The sequence below is a fragment of the Gossypium hirsutum genome, chromosome A11 (genome assembly GCF_007990345.1).
Source record: "Gossypium hirsutum isolate 1008001.06 chromosome A11, Gossypium_hirsutum_v2.1, whole genome shotgun sequence".
In the NCBI taxonomy this organism is placed as follows: domain Eukaryota; kingdom Viridiplantae; phylum Streptophyta; class Magnoliopsida; order Malvales; family Malvaceae; genus Gossypium; species Gossypium hirsutum.
In genome coordinates this window covers 8,697,691-8,717,322 of record NC_053434.1, presented here as the reverse complement: position 1 = coordinate 8,717,322, position 19,632 = coordinate 8,697,691, and the positions used below count along the sequence as shown (strand labels likewise).

Here is a 19,632-nt window from a genome sequence, read left to right as displayed (position 1 = left end):
ACAAAGTTGAAGTTGAAATAATAAAATGAAAAACAATAAATATAGGCTTAGTTGTGAAACTGAGAGGAAAAGAATTACATTAATCCTTATTAATTTCATAATTTTCTTTAATTGGATAAAAAATGGAATTTAGAATTTTCTTTAAAGAGAACTGCAACTTGGGTATTTCCAGGGTGGCTGGTGGGGTGGGCGGAAATGGAAAAATAAGAAAAAAAATAAGAAAAATAAAAGAAAGAACCACCTAACCCTAACCAACTCTAATAGGGTTCACGTGTGTGTGTGAGAGAGTGTGCGGTGACGTTTTATCGGACCCTTCACTCGTCGAAAGACAGCGACGCGGCTTGCACCTTGGGCACAATCCCTTCCTTTATTTCCCCTTTTTCCACAATATTTATCTTTCCGAAAATTTAACTTCTTTTAAATAAAAAATTTATACGTTATAAATTAAAGAAAAAAAAAACACTATATTTTTCTCTTTCTTTTTCCGTTCTCTATCTCTCATTTATCCATTTCGGAGTTCGCCGACAACCGCCATATCTGAGCAGTTCGAAAGCTTTGAAATCTCCGCTGCTTTCTACACACAGGTACAATCGGAACCACGCCTTTTTGCTTATGAATTGCAAAAAATAAATGAAATACTATATATTTAACATTAAAAATGAAAGAGAATATCGGTTTTGTACTTTTCTGTTAAGATTGACTTCTCGAATCGTTCTTTCATTGTTTTTGGTTTGTCTTTAGGATTGATTGGTGACGGAAATGTGTTTCATTTTCTTATTCTGATTTAATTTTTTGTTCAATTTATTAGTTCCCGATACATTAGCTGCTTGACTTTCTGAGCTAGGTAGGTTTAGGTTTTTTATTGATTTTGCAAATAAATTTCTGTTGATTTGATGCTCTGCATGTTTTAATTTGTTAAAAAGGTGTTTGGTTGCTTAGAAAACGAGTAGAGGTAATAAGACTAGAAAAAGTGTGGGAAAATGAACTAAATTTAATATTGAACTGTAAGGCGTTTTTGGTTGTGTTGGTAACTAATACATGCAAGAAATGAGGGTAATAAAGGTGGAATGATTTTCTCCCAGAAGCAGGGCAGATGAAAGTTTTCGCTGCCACGTGGTGTTTCGGTATTATTTAGAACTGTTGAGTTACCTAGCTCTCCTTTCTGGTAACAATTTAAGTTACCATAAGCTGAATAGCTCGTTTTAAAAGTCAATTATGTAAAAGGGTAATAGAGGTGGAATGGTTTTAATAACAGAAATAATATTCTGAAGTGATCAAAATCAGAATCTTTGGAGGTAGGGTTAAATAAGGACTAATTCAGGAATGGTGGTAATCCAGCAAAGGTAGTTTTGTACGGAGTACAGTTAGAGAAATTGGATGTAATGCACGCGTGTTTATGATTTATTATCCACGCGCAACAAAGACAAATGGAATTAAGAGGTGAAGTACTAAGAGGATAAGTGTTGACTTTGGAAGAAGGGTTTCATTTATCTCATGTTTACTATTTGCACATCAACGGTGGGGCTATTGCTGCATAACTTAGAATGCTTAATTGATAACTATAGTTTACCAGGGGAGTGCTTAACAATAGGTTTCAAGCTCTGTAACAGAAATTTGTATGTTGATTTCCTATGAGGGAATCATCGTGCCATGACTCCTGCTTGTCCTGCTGCACTGAAACTATCTGTCTGCTTAATGTTGGAGTTTGGTTCTTTAAAGCAAATTCAGCAAAAGGAAAGTATTTTTTCTTGGTCAGAGAAAGGTTGAGATAATCCTAGTAAATGATTTACTTTTTCGAGTTTCGACTACTTTTCTATTTTCCCTTGCAATGTCAAGTATTTTAATTCTGCTGCTGGCTTTGACTCTGATGCTAGTGGTTGCAGCAACTAGAATCGTGACAATATTGAGATCCCTATTTTGTTTTGAAAGGCCAATATATTGCTCAGTCGGAATGGTTTTAACAGTGTGTCAAAGCTTAACTCAGACATGGATAAAAAATATTGATTGGCAGAGTCGGTTTATTTGGGTTCTGGGGACACCTTTTCGATGTTTAATGCAGGGCTTAGGTGCATATTTTCTTGTAACATGTTATGTAATTAACTTAGGTATAAGTACCATGGAGGCCCTTATACAAGGAGTCAAATTGCATTTTGCCCCCTCTACTCAAAAAATGGGCAAATTAGTCCCTGTTCGTTAAATCAAAGGCCAAATTGGTGCTTTTTGTTAAAAATTTTATTCATTTATTCTGTTAAAAACTGACGTGGCTGACAGAATAACAAAAAAGTGTGTACCTTATACTGGTGTACAAGAACTGGTTTTTAACAGTAGAATTGAATGAAATTTTTTACAGAAGGACCAGCTTGCTTTTTGATTTAACATACAGGGACTAGTTTGCCTATTTTTTGAGTAGAGGGGGCAAAATGTAATCTGACTCCTAGTACAGGGACCTCCATGGTACTTTTGCCAATTAACTTCTTAACTTTAGAAATTTGTCTATATTTTGATACAATTGTTTATTCATGCAGTTATTCTAATTGAGCTGAAATATCTGTTGTAACTCTGCTGCATATTTTCGTATTGTTTTTGATTGAACAGCTTCATGATCCAAGTTTAAGTACTTCCTGAGATCTACCTCCAAAATCAATGTTCGTGCAAGTGGGAAAATTTCCATTGATAATAGTACCCTGGGAAACTTGTAGGTTTGAGAGTCTCTATCACTTAAGAAGTGCAAAGCTGTTGTTTGATCTACTTTACTCAACCTTTTGAGCACCAGAGAAGCAGGGTGCAGAATTTATACCACAACAAGCTTTACAGGAAGTCCTTTCTTGGTGTTTAAAATTTAATTTGAAATGTCAGAAGTGGATATGGCAGTCATTAAACCTGAGGTAAGATGTACTGTGTCCTCTTAAATTATAGAGTATTTATTTTCCTGGTGAAGTATGTCTTTTTTTCTATTCACTTCTTTTATGTTTTAGGTTGATCATAATTATAGTTCAAAAGAGAGAAATTTCTTTCAAATTCTTCCAGATTCTGTTGGTAGGTATCAGAGGCATATTGCTCAGGATTATTTGCATTTCTATAGCAACTAAATAACCTAGGTAACTTGGAAAAGATTTAGCTCTGGTGCAATATGGACCTAAACATTATGCTGTAAACCAATTTGTTTGGCTGTATTTTTAGCAATTTATCTTTTTGATCTATTTAGTGCGAGCTAGGGTAGATGGGCACCGCATTGGAATAATGTCTTGAGAGGGGTGGTGAATGACAACTATGTTTCTATTTGGTGAAATTGGTTTTCATAGTTTGGCTGGCCTTGGTTGGTTTTCAAGTGTATCTTTAAGTTTTTATTCTGAAGCCTTGCTGGATTTGTTCTCAGATGATGAAGTCATACATTTGGCTTCAAACTGCTGATGGCTCAATCCAACAAGTGGAACAGGAGGTTGCAATGTTTTGTCCCATGATATGTCATGAAGTGATACAAAAGGGCATGGGATCCTCCAAGAATTATGCTATATCTCTTCCGCAGCGAGTCAATCCTGCCATGTTAAGCCTAATTCTTGATTATTGCCGGTTTCATCAAGTGCCTGGTCGCTCTAACAAAGTAGGTTAAACATGTCTCTCAATTAGCATTTACCTCTTATATTTGGTGTTATCCTGTTGCTTTCTTTAATAGATGTTTAATCTTTCTGGAGTAGCATATGTGGAGCCAATTTTAACTTCCTTTAGGTATAGATGGCTTTCTTTTTGGTGTATAATTCATTTCTTTTGCCACTTCTATTTCTGGAAAAAATAAAATTTATACGCGTTTCTAGGATAATTCCATGTAGCAAACTAACACTGAGCTTCCTCTCCCATTCATTTGTGTTTGTTCTTTCTGTTGGAAGGAACGCAAGTCTTTTGACGAAAAGTTTATCCGAATGGACACAAAGAGGCTTTGTGAGTTGACATCTGCTGCTGATAGCCTTCAGTTAAAGCCTCTAGTTGATCTTACTAGTCGTGCCCTTGCACGAATTATTGAGGGAAAAAGTCCTGAGGAGATACGCGAGATATTTCATTTGCCTGATGATCTTACTGAGGTGTGTCTGGTGCTAGTTGAAACCTCTTTATTTATCATGTCTGTTCTCTTAATCTCTTTCGTGTCCTTAATACTTATTTTACTGGTTTAGGAAGAAAAGTTGGAGCCTCTGAAAAACACAACTGATGACCCACGCATTCGACTGTTGAATAGATTGTATGCAAAAAAGAGGAAGGAACTAAAGGAGAGGCAGAAACTAAAGGTCACTGTCTCTTGTTTTTGTTTTTGCTTTTACTTTTTGTTTTTCCTGTTTTCTTTTATTATTTCCTACCCTTTGCAATTTTACTTATTTGTAAAGCCTTTTTCTGGTTTAGATGAACTTGCTTTCTCAATTAATTTTGTAAGGCATCATTAAACACTCCTCTTAATATGCGTGTAAATAAATGAAAACTTCTGTGTCTCAGAACATTGAGGTTGAAGAAGAGCGTGTTGATGATCGTTCAGTTGATGACCTCTTGTCATTTATTAATGGAGACAATGGAGGTATGCTTAAGTTTTGTTCTGATATAGTTTGAATATATTTAATTTTCTATCCAAAGATATGTTAAGAGTATTTGGTTGATTGACTTGCTTATATTGTTAGAATAGTCTTGATAAATGGTTTTATTGATGAGATAGCTCTTCTCCTAGAAAGAATTGTAAAATTCAGTTCTGTTGTGTTTGCATCTCATGTGTCATTCTCAACCTCAATGCCCAAATATCCTTTATTTCCCTGCAGTCATTTGGGCGTCTGAGGGCTGAAAAGTGAATGATAGAACTTCGACAGGACAAGAGAAGCAATTTTTTTGTGTTTCTTTATCAGAAACCAGTTTGATGATCTATAGTTGTTGAGGCATGGAAAACACATGATGTTTCTTTGAAGATTATGGAGAGATTTTAGTGAATAGGATTACAAAATGATTTAAGTGCTTATTTGTTTCCTTCAATTGTCATTGTTGAGGATCCTTATCTAGAGTAGTTTTCCAGCAAACTAAAATTGAAAATTGTCGAGATTTTTTACTCTATTGTGAATATTAAGTAACTGATAAGTGCTTAGAGAGCTAATTTTACTTGTTTGTTTTATATTTGGCATTGGTACCAGCACATAAGTTTTATATATTGGAACTAAAACCATTTAAAATTGTTCTCCTTTCATGGATACCATAAGCTTTGCCTCTTAGTCTTCCTTTTATAATTCCTTCTGAAGACCTCATAGGAGGTAAGGGAATTCTGTTTTGCAGATTCTAAAGGGATCAAAAATTCAAAGAGTAAAAAGAAGAACAGAAGAAGAAAAGATCAGCAGAAGAATACATCTGCCAATGAAGCCATTAAAAACCATAATAAGGTGTGAACCTCTAGATTATTCTTTTTTTCTGTTGGAATATTGACAAGTTACTGAAGTTCCTCTCCTGTTCCAGGAGCCAAATGGTCTTAACCAAGTGTGCTGTAGTGCCGAAGTTGGTCAGACAGTTCGGGCTGGTGTTGGTGCTACCTCAAACTTACATGACGTCGAAGATGATATTTTTGACAATAAGAATGAGCTTGATGATGGTGATATTGATGACGAGATTGATCCGGCATTGAAAGAAAAAATAGACAGGTAAAGGTGAATTTTTGCCTCTAAATCTTCCTGTTTCTCTTTGCTCCCTTCCTCCTCATCTCCTCTGGAGCATTGAAGGAAAAGTAGTCACGTAACCCTGTGCTTTAAGACTTCGGTGTTTTCATCTTTTTCAATTGTCTGGTAGTCTTAGAGAAATAATTCATGATTTTGTGGTTTGACATTTTGTCTTAAGTGGTTTTTTTTTTTTTTTTGCATATTTGGGAGGCAAAATAAGGGTTAAAGATATGCTGGGTTTGTTTCTCCTTTCTTTCTTTTTTTCCTTCTCCATTTTCTGTTGATCTATTACAGACAAGGTGTACCACTGAATGAGCTTCCAAATAGACATTGTAAAGACTAGACTTTAGACACTATGACCTAACCTTATTCGTTTCTCAATGATAAATGTGCAAGTCCATTTATATATCTAGAAGGAAGCGCTGCTGCATCTCTTTGACAGTCTGATATTGTGTTTATTCTGTATATCGGGACTATTTTGGAAAATTTAAAGAATCTGAAATCATTGGTCTTGACCGTTTGAAATCTATGTACTTGTCCGTATTATTTTTAGGTATTGTTCATATGAATTGAGGAAAAGTAGTAAGCTGACTGTATCCAATGAAGTAACAATGTCAGTATCTTGTACTCGTTTTACACTATGTTGGAGGAAGTTTGTATATGTAGCCCAAATGATCTATCTTTTTATCTTTTGTTTAGGGAGGTGGAAGATTTTGCCCGTAGATTGAATTCAGATTGGCCAGAAAGAATGCAAGAAATTCTATCTTTTGGTCATGAAAGGAAACCGGTGCATTTTTCTCTTAATGGAAATGGTTCACTAAGGAGATATGCAAGTATGTTGCTATCCTTTTTCTATTATTAAGTTTGTCTGGTGTTGCTCGTGAAAAGTTTTGATAGAACTATTATCTGTGATTCTACTTGCTTTTACACCATGTCAATTCTTGTGAAAGTAACTAGTTGAACTTGTATACAAAATAAGCCTACATGTTTTGCATTATTTCCTGTTCTCCTGATGATCAGTTAATGAGTTTTCTTGGTTGTGATGGTTGGGTTGGAAGTTAAAACCAAACTTTGTTTTCTCTTTTGTTTTAAAGTCTTGTTTGATCGAACAAGTAAATAGCTAACACTAAATGATTTGTGTATTGATGCCTAGATTCTGAGCAAAGATGATGAGCACTTCGTTCGTTCGGCTCACAGCATGAACAATTTTTGATAAGAGGCTTTTCAGGTGGTTGAAAGATGACACCTATAAGGGTTGGGACTTGTGATCCTTGCCATTGAGGATCCTTTGTAAGTTTTCAAATTTCTTTTAATTTTTTTTTTTTGTTGTGCTTAGTATGCAATTTTGATTGTGAGGGCAACCTCTTTGTATTTTCATAATAGAAAGAAATAAGAAGGGAACTGTGTTTTGTTGAACCAGTTCTGGTCATACCAATTACTCTTCTCTTGCAACAAAAAACCCAAAGAAAGTAGCTTATCTTTGTGTGTTAGAATGCACGTTCATGCTATTTTCAGTTCTTCTGTATGAAGGCCGAAGGGCTTTTCAACTACCATATGAAGGCCTTCTATTCTGGTCACCCACACCATCTAATCACCAATAATTTATGAAGAAATTTTCTAGGGAATTGTTTATAAGCTATGTAATTTGGTTGGATGTTGGCCTGCAGTTTAAAGGGGATATCCGTAAATTCATGTTACTTTACAACTTGGAAGTCAAATGTTCAATATCAGATTGGAATTTGTGGGGCCTTTTAGTGCAAACTTTAGTTTTTTTTTTCTCATTATGCTTTTCCCCGCTAAGATTAACATACTATTTATACTAATTATTGTGTATTAAATGCAGTAATAGGCCACTATATATATTATTTTTAATGTATATGTAATAGCTTTTTAAGTATTGGTGCTAGACTAGAAAATTACATCCTTGTGAATATAGATTCCCTGTCGGCATTGAATAAGTGGATATACCATAAAAGGACATGGGCCCTACATTATTACGGTGTTGAACATCAACAATGCTCCTCCACTCATCTCGATAGCAAAAATTAGAAGAACGAAAATTGTGTGCATATTTGGTTCATTGGTTGAGAAATATTCAGTTGTCTAACCAAACAATGCAACGACGGCTTGTTGCTAGGACCCAAAGTTTGTTCTGGTGCATTGGACCCAACATCTCATAAAAGTCATAACCGAGCACTGACTGGGTTTTCTTGGGTCATTTGTCCACCACGATTTGAAATGTCCTTTCAAGACGAAAGTTCTAATAGTATACGTATATGTATTCTTTTGTATTTGAGACAAAAGATTCCAACTTTTCAAAATGAACAGTATTATGTAGTAATTATTCCGTACTCAATTATAAAATGGTTTTTGGGGCGATGCACTATAAGTATTTTGTTTCATTTTGGAAACGATTTTGATCTGTGACAAAGAAGATCGATTAAACTTGATTTTTATATAATATTAGACAATATGAAAAGGAAAAAAAAAACAAACCATAATTTGAAATACAGAGGCATGAAAAGAAAAGTAATATTCTAAATGTAATTATATATACGACGCGAATGCGAGTATGTTTTCAACGATTTCTTGATAAGAAAATCCTAGCTGAATACAGATTGAACAGGTGGGCTGGTCGACACTTGTGCCATTTGCCACACGTGTGATCCATCATTAAAAAGAATAGGCTGCCATGACTGACCGGGTATCCATGTGAGGGCCCGTCCTTTTGCAGTTCGAGTGCCGTCCGTGTCAAGCATCTCTATAGACGCGTGTTTTGTTTTCATTGGCTGGAAATGGATACAACCAATAATCAGGTAAAATGTAGCGAGAAATCAGTGAGGCTGGTATTACCTGATCCAGATCCAAGTAATTATTTATTATTATGCCGTCTTATCTGTACGGTCTATACGGAAACCTTTAACCAGTTCAGACAGTAGCCGGTAACCTTTGAACTTTGATTACATAGTGTCTGTATGTCTGTTTGTCCCACGCGCTCTCCCTATTCCATCTATTTTACACCCCCACCGCCAAAGGGCCTGTTTGGTGAGCTAACAATGGTAATGAATCTATTCCAAAATCGAAATTAAATGTCAGTTGACTTTTAAAAAAAAAAAATCTTCGAACCATTTTTATGTTTTTTGTAGCGCAATTAGAGAATTAAGATATAAATATTATTCCAAAAAAATAATCAATATGTGTTAGAACTGCTTTTGGTTTGTGGGAATCACCTCACGTTTTGCTGCCCATTACTTTCATTTCACACATTTGTTTGTGTGATAGTAGATATATAGTTGGTAATTATTTTATGAAGAATTATTATTATAAATTTAATTAAGTTTACGGTCTTTTAAGTATCAAAAAAATAAAAAATGAAAATATTTTATCTAGTGAAGTTTTTAAGTGTTTAGAATATTTTAACGATTTTTAATTTTTTATACAGTTAAAATCGATTTTTTTTAGTGGTTTGACGTGCTCGTCAATGGTGTCACAATATTTAAATTTTAACATTTTATACAAGCAATAATTAGAGATATTTATGTTTGATCTTTTCAACTACTCTATATTGTAAACCATTATTTATACTAACAATATGATAATAAAAATAATAATTAGAAAAATGTAAACAATGGATTTTTCAAACATACTAATGCATTAAATAAAAAAGATAAATTAATAATGAAATGATTTCAATTAGTGTCTATAAATAATGATATATTTTTTTTGTGAGTAAAACTTTACAATAATATTATTCCCATTAAAATAAGTGGTTTATTTATTTATGAATTGATTAAACTACACTAGTTCTTAGTTTGAACACAATTAGACAATGATTGATAGCTTACTTTAATTAACAAGTGAAGTTATGATAAAATAATAACTACAATTACAATTTAGACTAAGATTTGGGTTGGGATACTAATTACTTCATTACTATAAAAATAAAACTATAACTTTTGTTTTTTTCCTTGCAACATAGACCAAGTCTTCCCCAAGATAGTAATAGCGTGAGGTGCAGACGCAGAGCTAGAGCGTCAACCATACAGTAAAAGAGTAAAAGGCAAACCAAATGCAATCACAGCTATTATCACACGGCGTTTCTTTCATGTCCCGAACTTCAAACGACAAAAAAAAAGTGATATTTTTTCCTCTTTTTCCCTGCTTCCATCTTCTTTCACCTTTTTTTTATTTTTTCTCTTGAAGAAAGAAAGAAAAACCCTAGAATCCGTTTCTTGAAGGTAATTATTTCCAAATATGGAAATAAATAGAGGCGTATTAATAGTAGTTTTAATTGTAGTTTCGAGTGCTGGGTTGGGTTTAGCTGGGGATATTGTTCATCAAGACGACGTTGCTCCGAAGAGACCTGGTTGTGCTAATAATTTTGTTCTGGTATTCTTACGAAATTCCTGAACTTTCCTCTCTTTTCTCTTTTTTTTTTTTGCTTTTTTACTTGGCGTCTATTTGGTTGCTGTGAAAATGGATGAATGATGAAAGAATCTTGACTTTTGCTCTTGTACTTGATGTTTGATTTAAGATGTTCCTTAGTATCTATAATTAGTTTAATTGTTTATTTTTAGGATTTATCTACTTCAATTTTTGACCTTGTCTTTTAGTTCTTCCTGTCTGACTGCTGAGATCACGGTGGCAATTTTTTTTTTGTTTGTTTTAGACTTATTTTTGTGGTTTTGATCCTGATGGGATTATAAACATAGGCTCTCTTCCCCCCCCTCTTTTGTGGTTTTAGTTCTTCTGTTTCTAAATTTTGGACTTAATAGCAGATTTTCTTACTTCTTTGCTGCCCTTTGAAATATGTTGGAATCTTTATTTCTTTGTTGCATCAGATTCTTTAGTAATAAAGCAACATTTCGTCCCTTAATTCGGTAACTTCTCCCAATTTGGTCTTTGAACTTTTTTTATCCACATTAGTCCCGGAATTTGGCACCTGAACTTCAATTTGGCACTTGAACTTGGATTGGATAAGCTGATGGCGTGAGATTATGAGGTTTGCCACATCATCATTTGAAAATTATATATATATTATACTCTTTTAAAAATTATGAAGAACTTTTTTTTTGAAAATTTTTTTAGGTGATAGATGTGGCATAATCTTAGTACCATGTCGTCATCCCTTAACAGAATCTAAGTTCAGGGACCAAATTGGGAAAAGCTGTTAAATTCTGAGAGTAATGTGGACCAAAAAATTTCACGAACCAAGGTGTAAAAGTTGCTAAATTTTAGGGGCTAAATGTTGCTTTATCCCTGTTTTTTATTACATCTTTTTCAAAGTAATGTATATGGCCTTTGCATATTAGAGTTGATTTAATATGTTTGTTTCATAGGTAAAAGTCCCGACATGGATTAATGGTTTAGAAGACAACGAATATGTTGGTGTTGGTGCTCGTTTTGGACCTACTTTGGAGTCAAAAGAAAAACATGCAAACCATACCAGGCTTGCACTTGCAGATCCTCCTGATTGTTGCAGCAAACCTAGGAATCAGGTTTTCTAATTCTAATCTTTTTTACAATGTATTCATCCAATTTGACTCTTAGATATATTCTTTCTGGCGTTCATGTTCTTTCATCTGATCAGTTTCCCTTAAACTTGTTCCTTAAGTCATTCATAATCTTGAATATCTTCTCTGTTGGTAGCTTACAGGGGAGGTTATTCTGGTGCATCGAGGTAACTGTAGTTTCACAATGAAGGCAAATGTTGCTGAAGAAGCCGGTGCTTCTGCCATCCTCATAATAAACAACCAAACAGGTATGTTGGGTCCTTTGTGAACAAAAATAGAAGTCCTTTCTCTTCTTTTTTTTTTTTTTTTGCACAATAAATGTTAAGATTCTTACTTCAAGTTAGAAAGTTGAAGAAATTTTGTAGGCATTCATTTTAGCTATCTTTTTATTTTTCAACTGTATCCATCATCGTGAAAATTAATAAATCTACTTCAACTGTGATTGGAAAATTTTTAATCTTATTATGCAGAGCTTTTCAAGATGGTTTGTGAATCTGATGCTGATGTAGATATAAAAATACCAGCTCTTATGCTCCCTCAAGATGCCGGTTCACGTTTGGAAAAATATATAAGTAACAACACCATGGGTAAGAGTTTCCACATTTCCTCTATGTCAATGTCCTAGTTTGTCCTTCCTCTTGGTTGTTCTGGAAAAATACTCTCTTCTGATGTTTTTCTTTTCTCCATAATACCTCTTATGGCATCGTGGCAGAATGGATTTTAAAATCTTATGCACCTTTTTATCTCAATGTAGTTTCTGTTGCACTTTACTCTCCCAAGCGGCCAGCAGTTGATATTGCTGAAGTGTTTTTGTGGTTAATGGCTGTTGGTACCATTTTGTGTGCTTCTTATTGGTCTGCTTGGACTGCTAGAGAAGTTGCTATTGAGCAAGACAAGCTGCTAAAGGTCACTTCATTTCTTTAATTGCTAATTTTATGCATTCTTTGTTAAACTCTGATCTAGTACATATAGCAACAGTTATTCTTTTTTTTTAATTCAATCATTCACCACAGTATTATGTTGATTAATGTTGTATGCACAGGATGCATCAGAAGAAATTCTAGAAGTTGGTGCAGGTTCTAGTGGTTTTGTTGACATAAATACAATGTCAGCAGTTCTCTTTGTTGTGGCTGCTTCATGTTTCCTGGTCATGCTCTACAAGCTTATGTCATTCTGGTTTGTTGAGGTTCTTGTGGTTCTGTTTTGCATCGGTGGAGTAGAGGTGCGCTTGTCTTCATATATTTTTATGCTTATTTCATTGTGGCTTATTTACTCCATTTGTTTTATTGGTAGTTCACAAGTTACTTAATGAGATGCCATATTTGTATGCTTTGTTACCTTTTTCTGACATTTACTTGCAATAAGGCCTGATAGAAAGGACAAAGGGTTGCGGGTGGGGTAGGGGAAGACTTTTGAGATGAATGCTGATTCCAGATATCCCTTTATGCTTCCAGGGCTTGCAAACGTGCTTGGTGACTTTGTTATCATGGTATGCATATTCCTCTGACATTGCTTTTTTTTTTAATGTCTACACGTGCTTGACTGTTCTGCTTTGTAAACATGACTGTAACTGAACATGACTAAAACCAAAGTCTCTCAGAAATGTGGAAAAAGAAATCAGTAACTAACTCCCTATTTTTTTTGAAAAACAGATGTATTAATAGAATACATGCATTTCTTTCTAAGTTTTAATGAACAAGTTGGATCGTGTATGACATTAACTGCCGGATATATATAGTTTCAGGTGTTTTCAACGCTTTGCAGAATCATTTATTAAAGTACCCTTCTTTGGAGCTGTTTCGCATCTGACACTGGCTGTCTGTCCCTTTTGCATTACATTTGCTGTTGTTTGGGCAGTGTATCGTCGTATCTCCTTTGCCTGGATAGGTCAAGATATTCTTGTAAGACCAACTTTTCTAGTATCTTATGTTATTGTTACCTTTCTTAGTTACTGGATTTGTCAGGTGATTATATTGTATCTAATGTGTCCATTTGCTTGTAGTGACTTCTTGTTCTCGTTGAAAATTAATGTACTCAGAAATTAGTTTGATTTACACTCTTATCATGGTGAACTGATGATATATGAACCTCCTCTGTTGCCTTCTCAATCAGGGTATTGCACTTATAATCACAGTCCTTCAGATTGTTCGTGTGCCAAATCTCAAGGTGAGTATTTTTATTACTTGCCTTTTTCCGCCTACTGCTTAGAGATGCATGCATATAGTATATGCATGTAGCTCGTTTACATATGAGAATAGAAGAGTTGCAAAAACTTTTGATGTTCTTTAGTGGCGAATTTTGTTGAATCAGGTTGGAACAGTTCTTTTGGGTTGTGCTTTCTTGTATGATATCTTCTGGGTGTTCGTTTCCAAATGGTGGTTTCATGAGAGCGTGATGATAGTGGTAAGTGATTATAATATTATTTTTTCACCATTGAATTCTGGTTTCTGTAAGCCATTTTGACCATTGAGGGAATGATGTTACTTCCTTTTTCCCCTATTTTCCTTCTATTATAGGTAGCTCGTGGTGATAAAAGTGGAGAGGATGGCATACCAATGCTACTAAAAATTCCCCGGATCTATGATCCTTGGGGTGGCTACAGTGTTATTGGATTTGGAGACATAATCTTACCTGGACTGCTTGTGGCATTTTCACTAAGGTACATTGGAGCCATAAGTAACTTTTTTGGTGACATCTATGCCTGGATCAATGAATTAGTTTTGGTCTTTGTTACTTTTGTTGATTCTTTATGCTTTTATATTGTTTAAGACCTTATAACCGAAGAACAAAACATGCTGCTGTAATTTGTTAATAGGCCATATTTACAATAATTACATCAATAAGTACAGGAATGATGTCAATTTAGCTTATGAATTTGCTATTTGTTTCAAGAACACTCTTATCTTCATTGAAATGTTATGGTGTGTGGATTTGTTCCAACAATGAGACGGGTTATTATGTTTGGTCTATTCAGTGCTCATTGACTGATAATGTCGATTACTTTTGCAGATATGATTGGCTGACAAAAAAGACTCTTCGAGTAGGGTACTTCATATGGGCAATGACTGCTTATGGTTTAGGTATGAGAAATTTTTTGTCTGCACAGCCAACCTGTTCATAGGTGGGATGTATGAGGGAACTTAGACAAGCTTGAATTTTACTCTGTTTGTTGAGGCTCAAGCCCTTTACTGCTAAGTTGTAGTAATAATTATTTTGATCCTGACTTGCAGAGGTTATCTTCCCTAAATTTAATAATCCCCTGAATTGAAAGGGGGAGAAAATGATATTGTACGGATTTTACCTGTCCCAAAATAATGTGATAGGACTATATTTCTCAGCAGTTTTATTTTCCTTGTCTCCTGCCTTGCAACATAAGGACCATCCACTCATTATTTCTGTATCCGTTTAAAATAATTCAACAGGTCTTCTAGTCACGTATGTGGCCTTGAACTTGATGGATGGACACGGCCAACCTGCGTTGCTTTACATTGTTCCTTTCATTCTTGGTAAGTAGCAATGCGATTAAAAGTAGTTTGGTTGTAGTAACAAGCAATGCTTTCCTCATAAACCCCAGATGAAATGTTTTCTTCCACTTAAATATCTCTTACGACACGTCTCTTGTTTTGGGTGCAGGGACATTTATTACATTGGGGAAAAAGAGAGGTGATCTCAAAACTCTCTGGACAAGAGGAGAACCGGAAAGGCCTTGCCCGCATGTCCAACTTCAGCCCTTAGAACAGAGAGAATAATGGTAATAAAACCCTGTACAATTAAGTACCTCAAATGTGTGCCAGTTGATAAACCTTTTTGCTCTTTTAGGTTGTAGAGAAGCTACAAATGTAATATTTGCAGTATAGTTATTGCGACACGTTTAGAAATTAACCAGTAAAACAGACTAGTTTGAAGCTAGTTCAGCTAATCTCCTTGAAGCTTTACTTTCTACAATCCTGTGTGAACATGATCCCTGTGAACATTGTGTGCCTACATTTCTCCGAGAAAAAAAGAAAGCAAAATTTTCGATGCAATTACCAGCGAATGCTATGGAAAGACACACGTGGATACTTGCCAAGGGGAGTATCCTATTAAAACAAGTATAAGACCAAACAAATATAAATATTATAAATTTAATGTAAATTTAAGGAAAATCATCCATCCATACATAGACATATGCATATATACAGATAATATTTATAGGTTAATACTGTACATATCCTATTTAAACAAGCAACGACATGAAGGTTCCATCTTAAAGGATACTACATAGAAAGAAAAGCACAACATGGGCTATGGGGAAAAATAGTAGGAAACTGATCAAATATGTTCCTGGAATGAGGAACAACGTTAATGGTGGTGATGCTGCTTCTACCACTCTAAGATTGCGGTACGAAGTGCGTGGTTAGGGATGAGATTGCGATGAGCAAGTGGAATATTCGTGCAAGGAGAGGTATTGTGCCCACCATCCAGCCATCTCCGTATCTGTCGTAACTCATAGGTGAATCCATCGGCTGCCACATGTGGGTCCGTCATGATTTCCTGCAAACATAAGCAAACCAATCATACTATGTAGGTTTAGAATACCCTTCTACATCCAGAATCTAGCATTTGACAGTAAGGGATATGTTGAGACGATGTTGATTTGCAATACTTGATTCTGGTAACTGATAAAAGTGCCATTCGTAATGATGGAAGCTAACCTTTGAAATGGGACAAAAGAAAGAATCAGGAGGCTGACGAAGCTCTCCAGACCCTGCATGGAATGTTGATAAGGGTCCAATAGTATTTCTAATCGGTTCAAGCACCTTATACACCTCTGAAGCAAGGTCTGGTCGACGGCTTCGATTAGTATCACAGCATCTCAAAGCCCAGCGAGTCAATTGCTCAGCTTCTACATATGACCAGTCTCCAGCTGACGGATCCAATAAATCATTAAGACGCTTTCCATTTACTGCATGTTGGACGTCCTCTATTATACTCAAGGGCGGTCTCCCAGTAATCAACTGTAGTAATATAATGCCAAATGAGTATATATCGGAACTAGGAGTCAATGTTCTTGTGTTAAAAAACTGAGGATCCAGATAAGGAAATTTGCGGCCTATATCAGTCATATTGTTTGAATTCTCGAGAGAAGAAAGCACATGGCAGACTCCAAAGTCGCTAAGTTTGCAGCCGAAGTTGGTATCAAGGAGTATATTCCCTGGTTTTAAGTTGCCATGAACTATCCTTTGAGGCTTAGAGGAATGTAGGAAGATAAGGGCAGAACATATCTCAGTAGCAATATGAATTCGAGTTTGCCATGACAATGGGGGAGTACTATCCCTGGGGCTCAAACGATCTTCAAGGCTACCATTCGGAAGATATTCATTGATGAGAGCCCATATTTCGGGGCAGACTCCAATTAGTGTTACCAGATTTGGATGCCTCAGCTTACTCAAAATATCAACCTGAAATGTATTCAGCACACTCACCTCAATTTTTTCTCTATGGTAAAATCTATTTTCTTAAAAATGCCAACCTGAAAAAAAATATATATGTATGTATATTGAGTGACTCTTTCAGTTCAAGCTTACCTCCTTCTGAAATTCCAAGGGCCCTTGTAAGCTATTTTGATGGAGCACTTTTATAGCCACTTCAGTGTGACGAAGGGTACATCTATAAACGCTCCCATATGCTCCTTCTGCAATCTTGAAAGAAGGGTCAAAGTCCTCAGTTGCATCATGGATTTCGGCAACAGAGAACTCTGAGAAGAATTGCTGCATATGCACATTAGAACTCCCTTCTTCCTGTTTTGTTGAATGATCTTCAATTGAATTGCAAGTACGTTCGAGCTTTGTCCGCAAATCATCTCGTTCTCTCTGGCAAATTTGTAACTGCTCCATTGCAGATGATAACTTAGCTTCCAATACTTTAACATGATCGGATTTGGCACCTCGACTCTCCAATAATAACTTATGAGTTCTGGCGATTTTGCGTGCTTGATCTCTTTGCTGCGTGACTTGTTCAAGCTCCTCGTTCTGTTTTCTAAGCATTGCTTCAATTTCCTTCCTGCGTCTTAACTCTCCAATGTATGAACTTTTCATTTCATTTGCCTACAAGTCAGTAATGGCTGTCATTATAAAGTTGTAGGAATAACGAAAGCAGGTTTAAAGTCTACGAAAATACCAAATCTTGGGGCAGAAATCAGACATTTGGAACTTCCGGCCAATCTTGATACAATACATATCAATCAAAATAAAAAGAATAAGCAGTTACATGAAATACTTACTTCATTGTATCCATTGTTCCCTACAAACATTAGTGCAGTCTACGTAGGAAAATCATTAGGTCATTTCTATTGAAGACAAAACAAAAACATGGACAATGTCAAAGAATGCAAGAAGTTGAACTCCAAAAGGCCTGACTTATATCAGTAGAAACATGTTTCCCTCCAACAATTATGTAACTATAGTTCTATAAGTCTGAGGCAAATATACATACACACACAGAAAGAGAGGAAAAGAGAGCAAAATAAAGGACATTACCTGGCTTACTACTGCATTGAGAGCATCTTTTTCAGCTTTCAGAAGCCGGTCCAACTTCTCAAATGCTTCTTGATTTGATTTTTCAGCGGTGAATAGGGCCTGTTCTAGATTTTCAAAGACTTTATCATCACCGCTTCCTTCCTGTCAAAATTCATAAACCATAGACAGGATTTCACTGAGAAGCTTAAAGAATTTGACAAACGCTTGATGTCTATATCTGGTCCCCTAATGTAAGCTTTTAAATTTCAGGCATTGATAAATAATAAAGATCCTCACGGAAGTCGAATAGTACATTGAACTCAAGCCAGTCTGGACTCTCCCCTAGTGTCCCAGACACAGATGGGTCAGAACTGCTAGCCACTTTGTTAGAGCCTGTCCAATAACTAGAACTTGAAGCAGAGCTGCTCAGGTTTGATTGTCCATTTTCAACAAGTGGCCTACAGTAAATCATCGGTTAAACAAGTATGCTGAAACTTCAGAACAGATTAATAAGACTGTTAGCTAGCACACCTTCGATGGACGAGTTGCCCCCCACAAATGAACCAAATTTTGCAGGAAGGTGGCGCATGTAGCTCCACATATTGAGCTTTTTCAGATTTGAGATCAGTCATGCCCCTGCAATATTAAGGACATATTAAGTAACTTGCATGCCATTCCTTCATTTCATGGGTTCAGAACATATAGAGTCATTAGCATAGTTGTAAAACAGCAACAGTTTTCAGAAATTGTAAGCATAAAAAAGAATGAATAAATAGTGAAATTAGAGTGAGAAGTTAATTAGTACTCTGAAAAATGTTTGTCAGCTGCTGCTCCCATGACAAGTTTCTTGATACTTTGATCACGAATTAGCTCAACAATCCCCTTTCCAGCATCATCCATCTCTATATTTAGTTTTGCCGCTTCTACCTACATCAAGCACATCATAACCAAGGCCAAAACTAGAAAATATTTTCCTTCATTTTTAACCAGTTCCTAAAAAAAAAAGAAGGAAATTATATTTACACTTTTTTGACCACAAATTAGAAGGTAATCGTTCATGATCCTATCTAGAATCTTCTTTCCAATTTCCTGTTGGTGAAGCCTGCTTGCTGTAAAATTCATACGACCTAAATACCAAGGAAAAAAAATCAAAATATTCACATATTTCAAAGAAGTAACCCAATTGAGATCACTACTAGCACTGAGCAGAGCTTACTCGAGTTGAATAAACTAGCAGGCTGATGAACATGAAGAATGCAAACTTTTGTGGGACAAAGATTCTGCAATGCCCATAACAGAGTGTGCTTGCTTTCTTCTACAGCTTTTCCAACTGCAACATATATGGTTTCAGCAGTATCAGTCATTTGATCCATTACAAGTTTTATTCAGCGATCTCTCTACTTTTCCCACTAAACTGATCACTTGATTTCAAAGTTATGAGGCAGAGTGCTAAAGGCAAGTTTTTATTTGCTATTGGGAAGAGACTTTCATGGCAAGCTTACAAAGGTATAAACCACACTGCCCCTGTTGGGAAAAGGAAAAAGACAAGATTCTTTGCCTTAGGACTTAAGTGCTATTGATCTAAGGGCTGTGATTCATCGGATTTTAATTAAAATATTTATTTTTATGTATTGCAGGAAAATAAGCAAATATCTTTTGTCTGCTTTTGGTTAGGGATCCACAGACTTTTAGTATTTAATTTTTTTATAAACTACACCCTCTGACTCTAGGGTCAGTTTTATTTTTGTTCATTTTAATTTATTTCTCAATTTAATTATTCTAAATAAGACAATAGTGTAAATTAATTACTAATATTAAAATATCTATTTAGGAATCTTCCTATCATTAATCTAAAATTTTAAAGAAGTCAAAAGTCAACAAAAAATACAACACGTCAATCACTCGATGGATTAAACAATTCGTTAAAAGAAAACAAAAATTCTAATAACAGTA

The 19,632-nt window shown here is 35.3% G+C and overlaps 3 protein-coding genes across 7 annotated transcripts; 2 read left to right on the top strand and 1 right to left on the bottom strand.

The window, feature by feature from the left end:
- The first annotated feature begins 220 nt into the window (after positions 1–220).
- LOC107924835 (SKP1-like protein 21) lies at positions 221–7,085 on the top strand. Of its 3 annotated transcripts, XM_016855439.2 has the most exons (11): positions 222–584; positions 2,596–2,885; positions 3,377–3,601; positions 3,885–4,076; positions 4,167–4,277; positions 4,480–4,558; positions 5,296–5,399; positions 5,473–5,654; positions 6,223–6,282; positions 6,369–6,502; positions 6,823–7,085. In XM_016855439.2, the coding sequence occupies exons 2-11, from the start codon at positions 2,850–2,852 to the stop codon at positions 6,837–6,839; spliced, it is 1,140 nt and encodes a 379-aa protein (XP_016710928.1). In that variant the 5' UTR covers positions 222–584; positions 2,596–2,849; the 3' UTR covers positions 6,840–7,085. The 3 variants fall into 3 exon arrangements, with proteins under 3 accessions (XP_040936875.1, XP_016710928.1, XP_016710929.1); XM_016855440.2 differs by lacking the exon at positions 6,223–6,282 and having other exon boundaries at positions 244–584; XM_041080941.1 differs by lacking the exons at positions 6,223–6,282; positions 6,823–7,085 and having other exon boundaries at positions 221–584; positions 5,473–5,660.
- Positions 7,086–9,641: 2,556 nt separating this feature from the next.
- On the top strand, positions 9,642–15,101 carry LOC107924058 (signal peptide peptidase-like 4). Of its 3 annotated transcripts, none has more exons than XM_016854324.2 (14): positions 9,642–10,058; positions 11,009–11,167; positions 11,319–11,430; positions 11,653–11,769; positions 11,937–12,088; positions 12,225–12,404; positions 12,637–12,671; positions 12,921–13,083; positions 13,295–13,348; positions 13,493–13,585; positions 13,699–13,841; positions 14,192–14,262; positions 14,605–14,688; positions 14,816–15,101. In XM_016854324.2, exons 1-14 carry the CDS (start codon positions 9,924–9,926, stop codon positions 14,929–14,931), a joined length of 1,614 nt encoding a protein of 537 aa, XP_016709813.2. In that variant the 5' UTR covers positions 9,642–9,923; the 3' UTR covers positions 14,932–15,101. The 3 variants fall into 3 exon arrangements, with proteins under 3 accessions (XP_016709813.2, XP_016709812.2, XP_016709814.2); XM_016854323.2 differs by having other exon boundaries at positions 13,472–13,585; XM_016854325.2 differs by lacking the exon at positions 9,642–10,058 and having other exon boundaries at positions 11,026–11,167; positions 11,326–11,430; positions 13,472–13,585.
- A 175-nt stretch (positions 15,102–15,276) lies between these two features.
- Positions 15,277–19,216, bottom strand: LOC107924057 (U-box domain-containing protein 33). Its single transcript, XM_016854321.2, has 9 exons — positions 18,896–19,216; positions 18,703–18,806; positions 18,485–18,606; positions 18,211–18,315; positions 17,993–18,137; positions 17,701–17,841; positions 16,750–17,268; positions 15,877–16,623; positions 15,277–15,715 (listed from the first exon to the last, which is right to left on the bottom strand). Exons 1-9 carry the CDS (start codon positions 19,050–19,052, stop codon positions 15,545–15,547), a joined length of 2,211 nt encoding a protein of 736 aa, XP_016709810.2. The 5' UTR covers positions 19,053–19,216; the 3' UTR covers positions 15,277–15,544.
- Between the last annotated feature and the right edge of the window lie 416 nt (positions 19,217–19,632).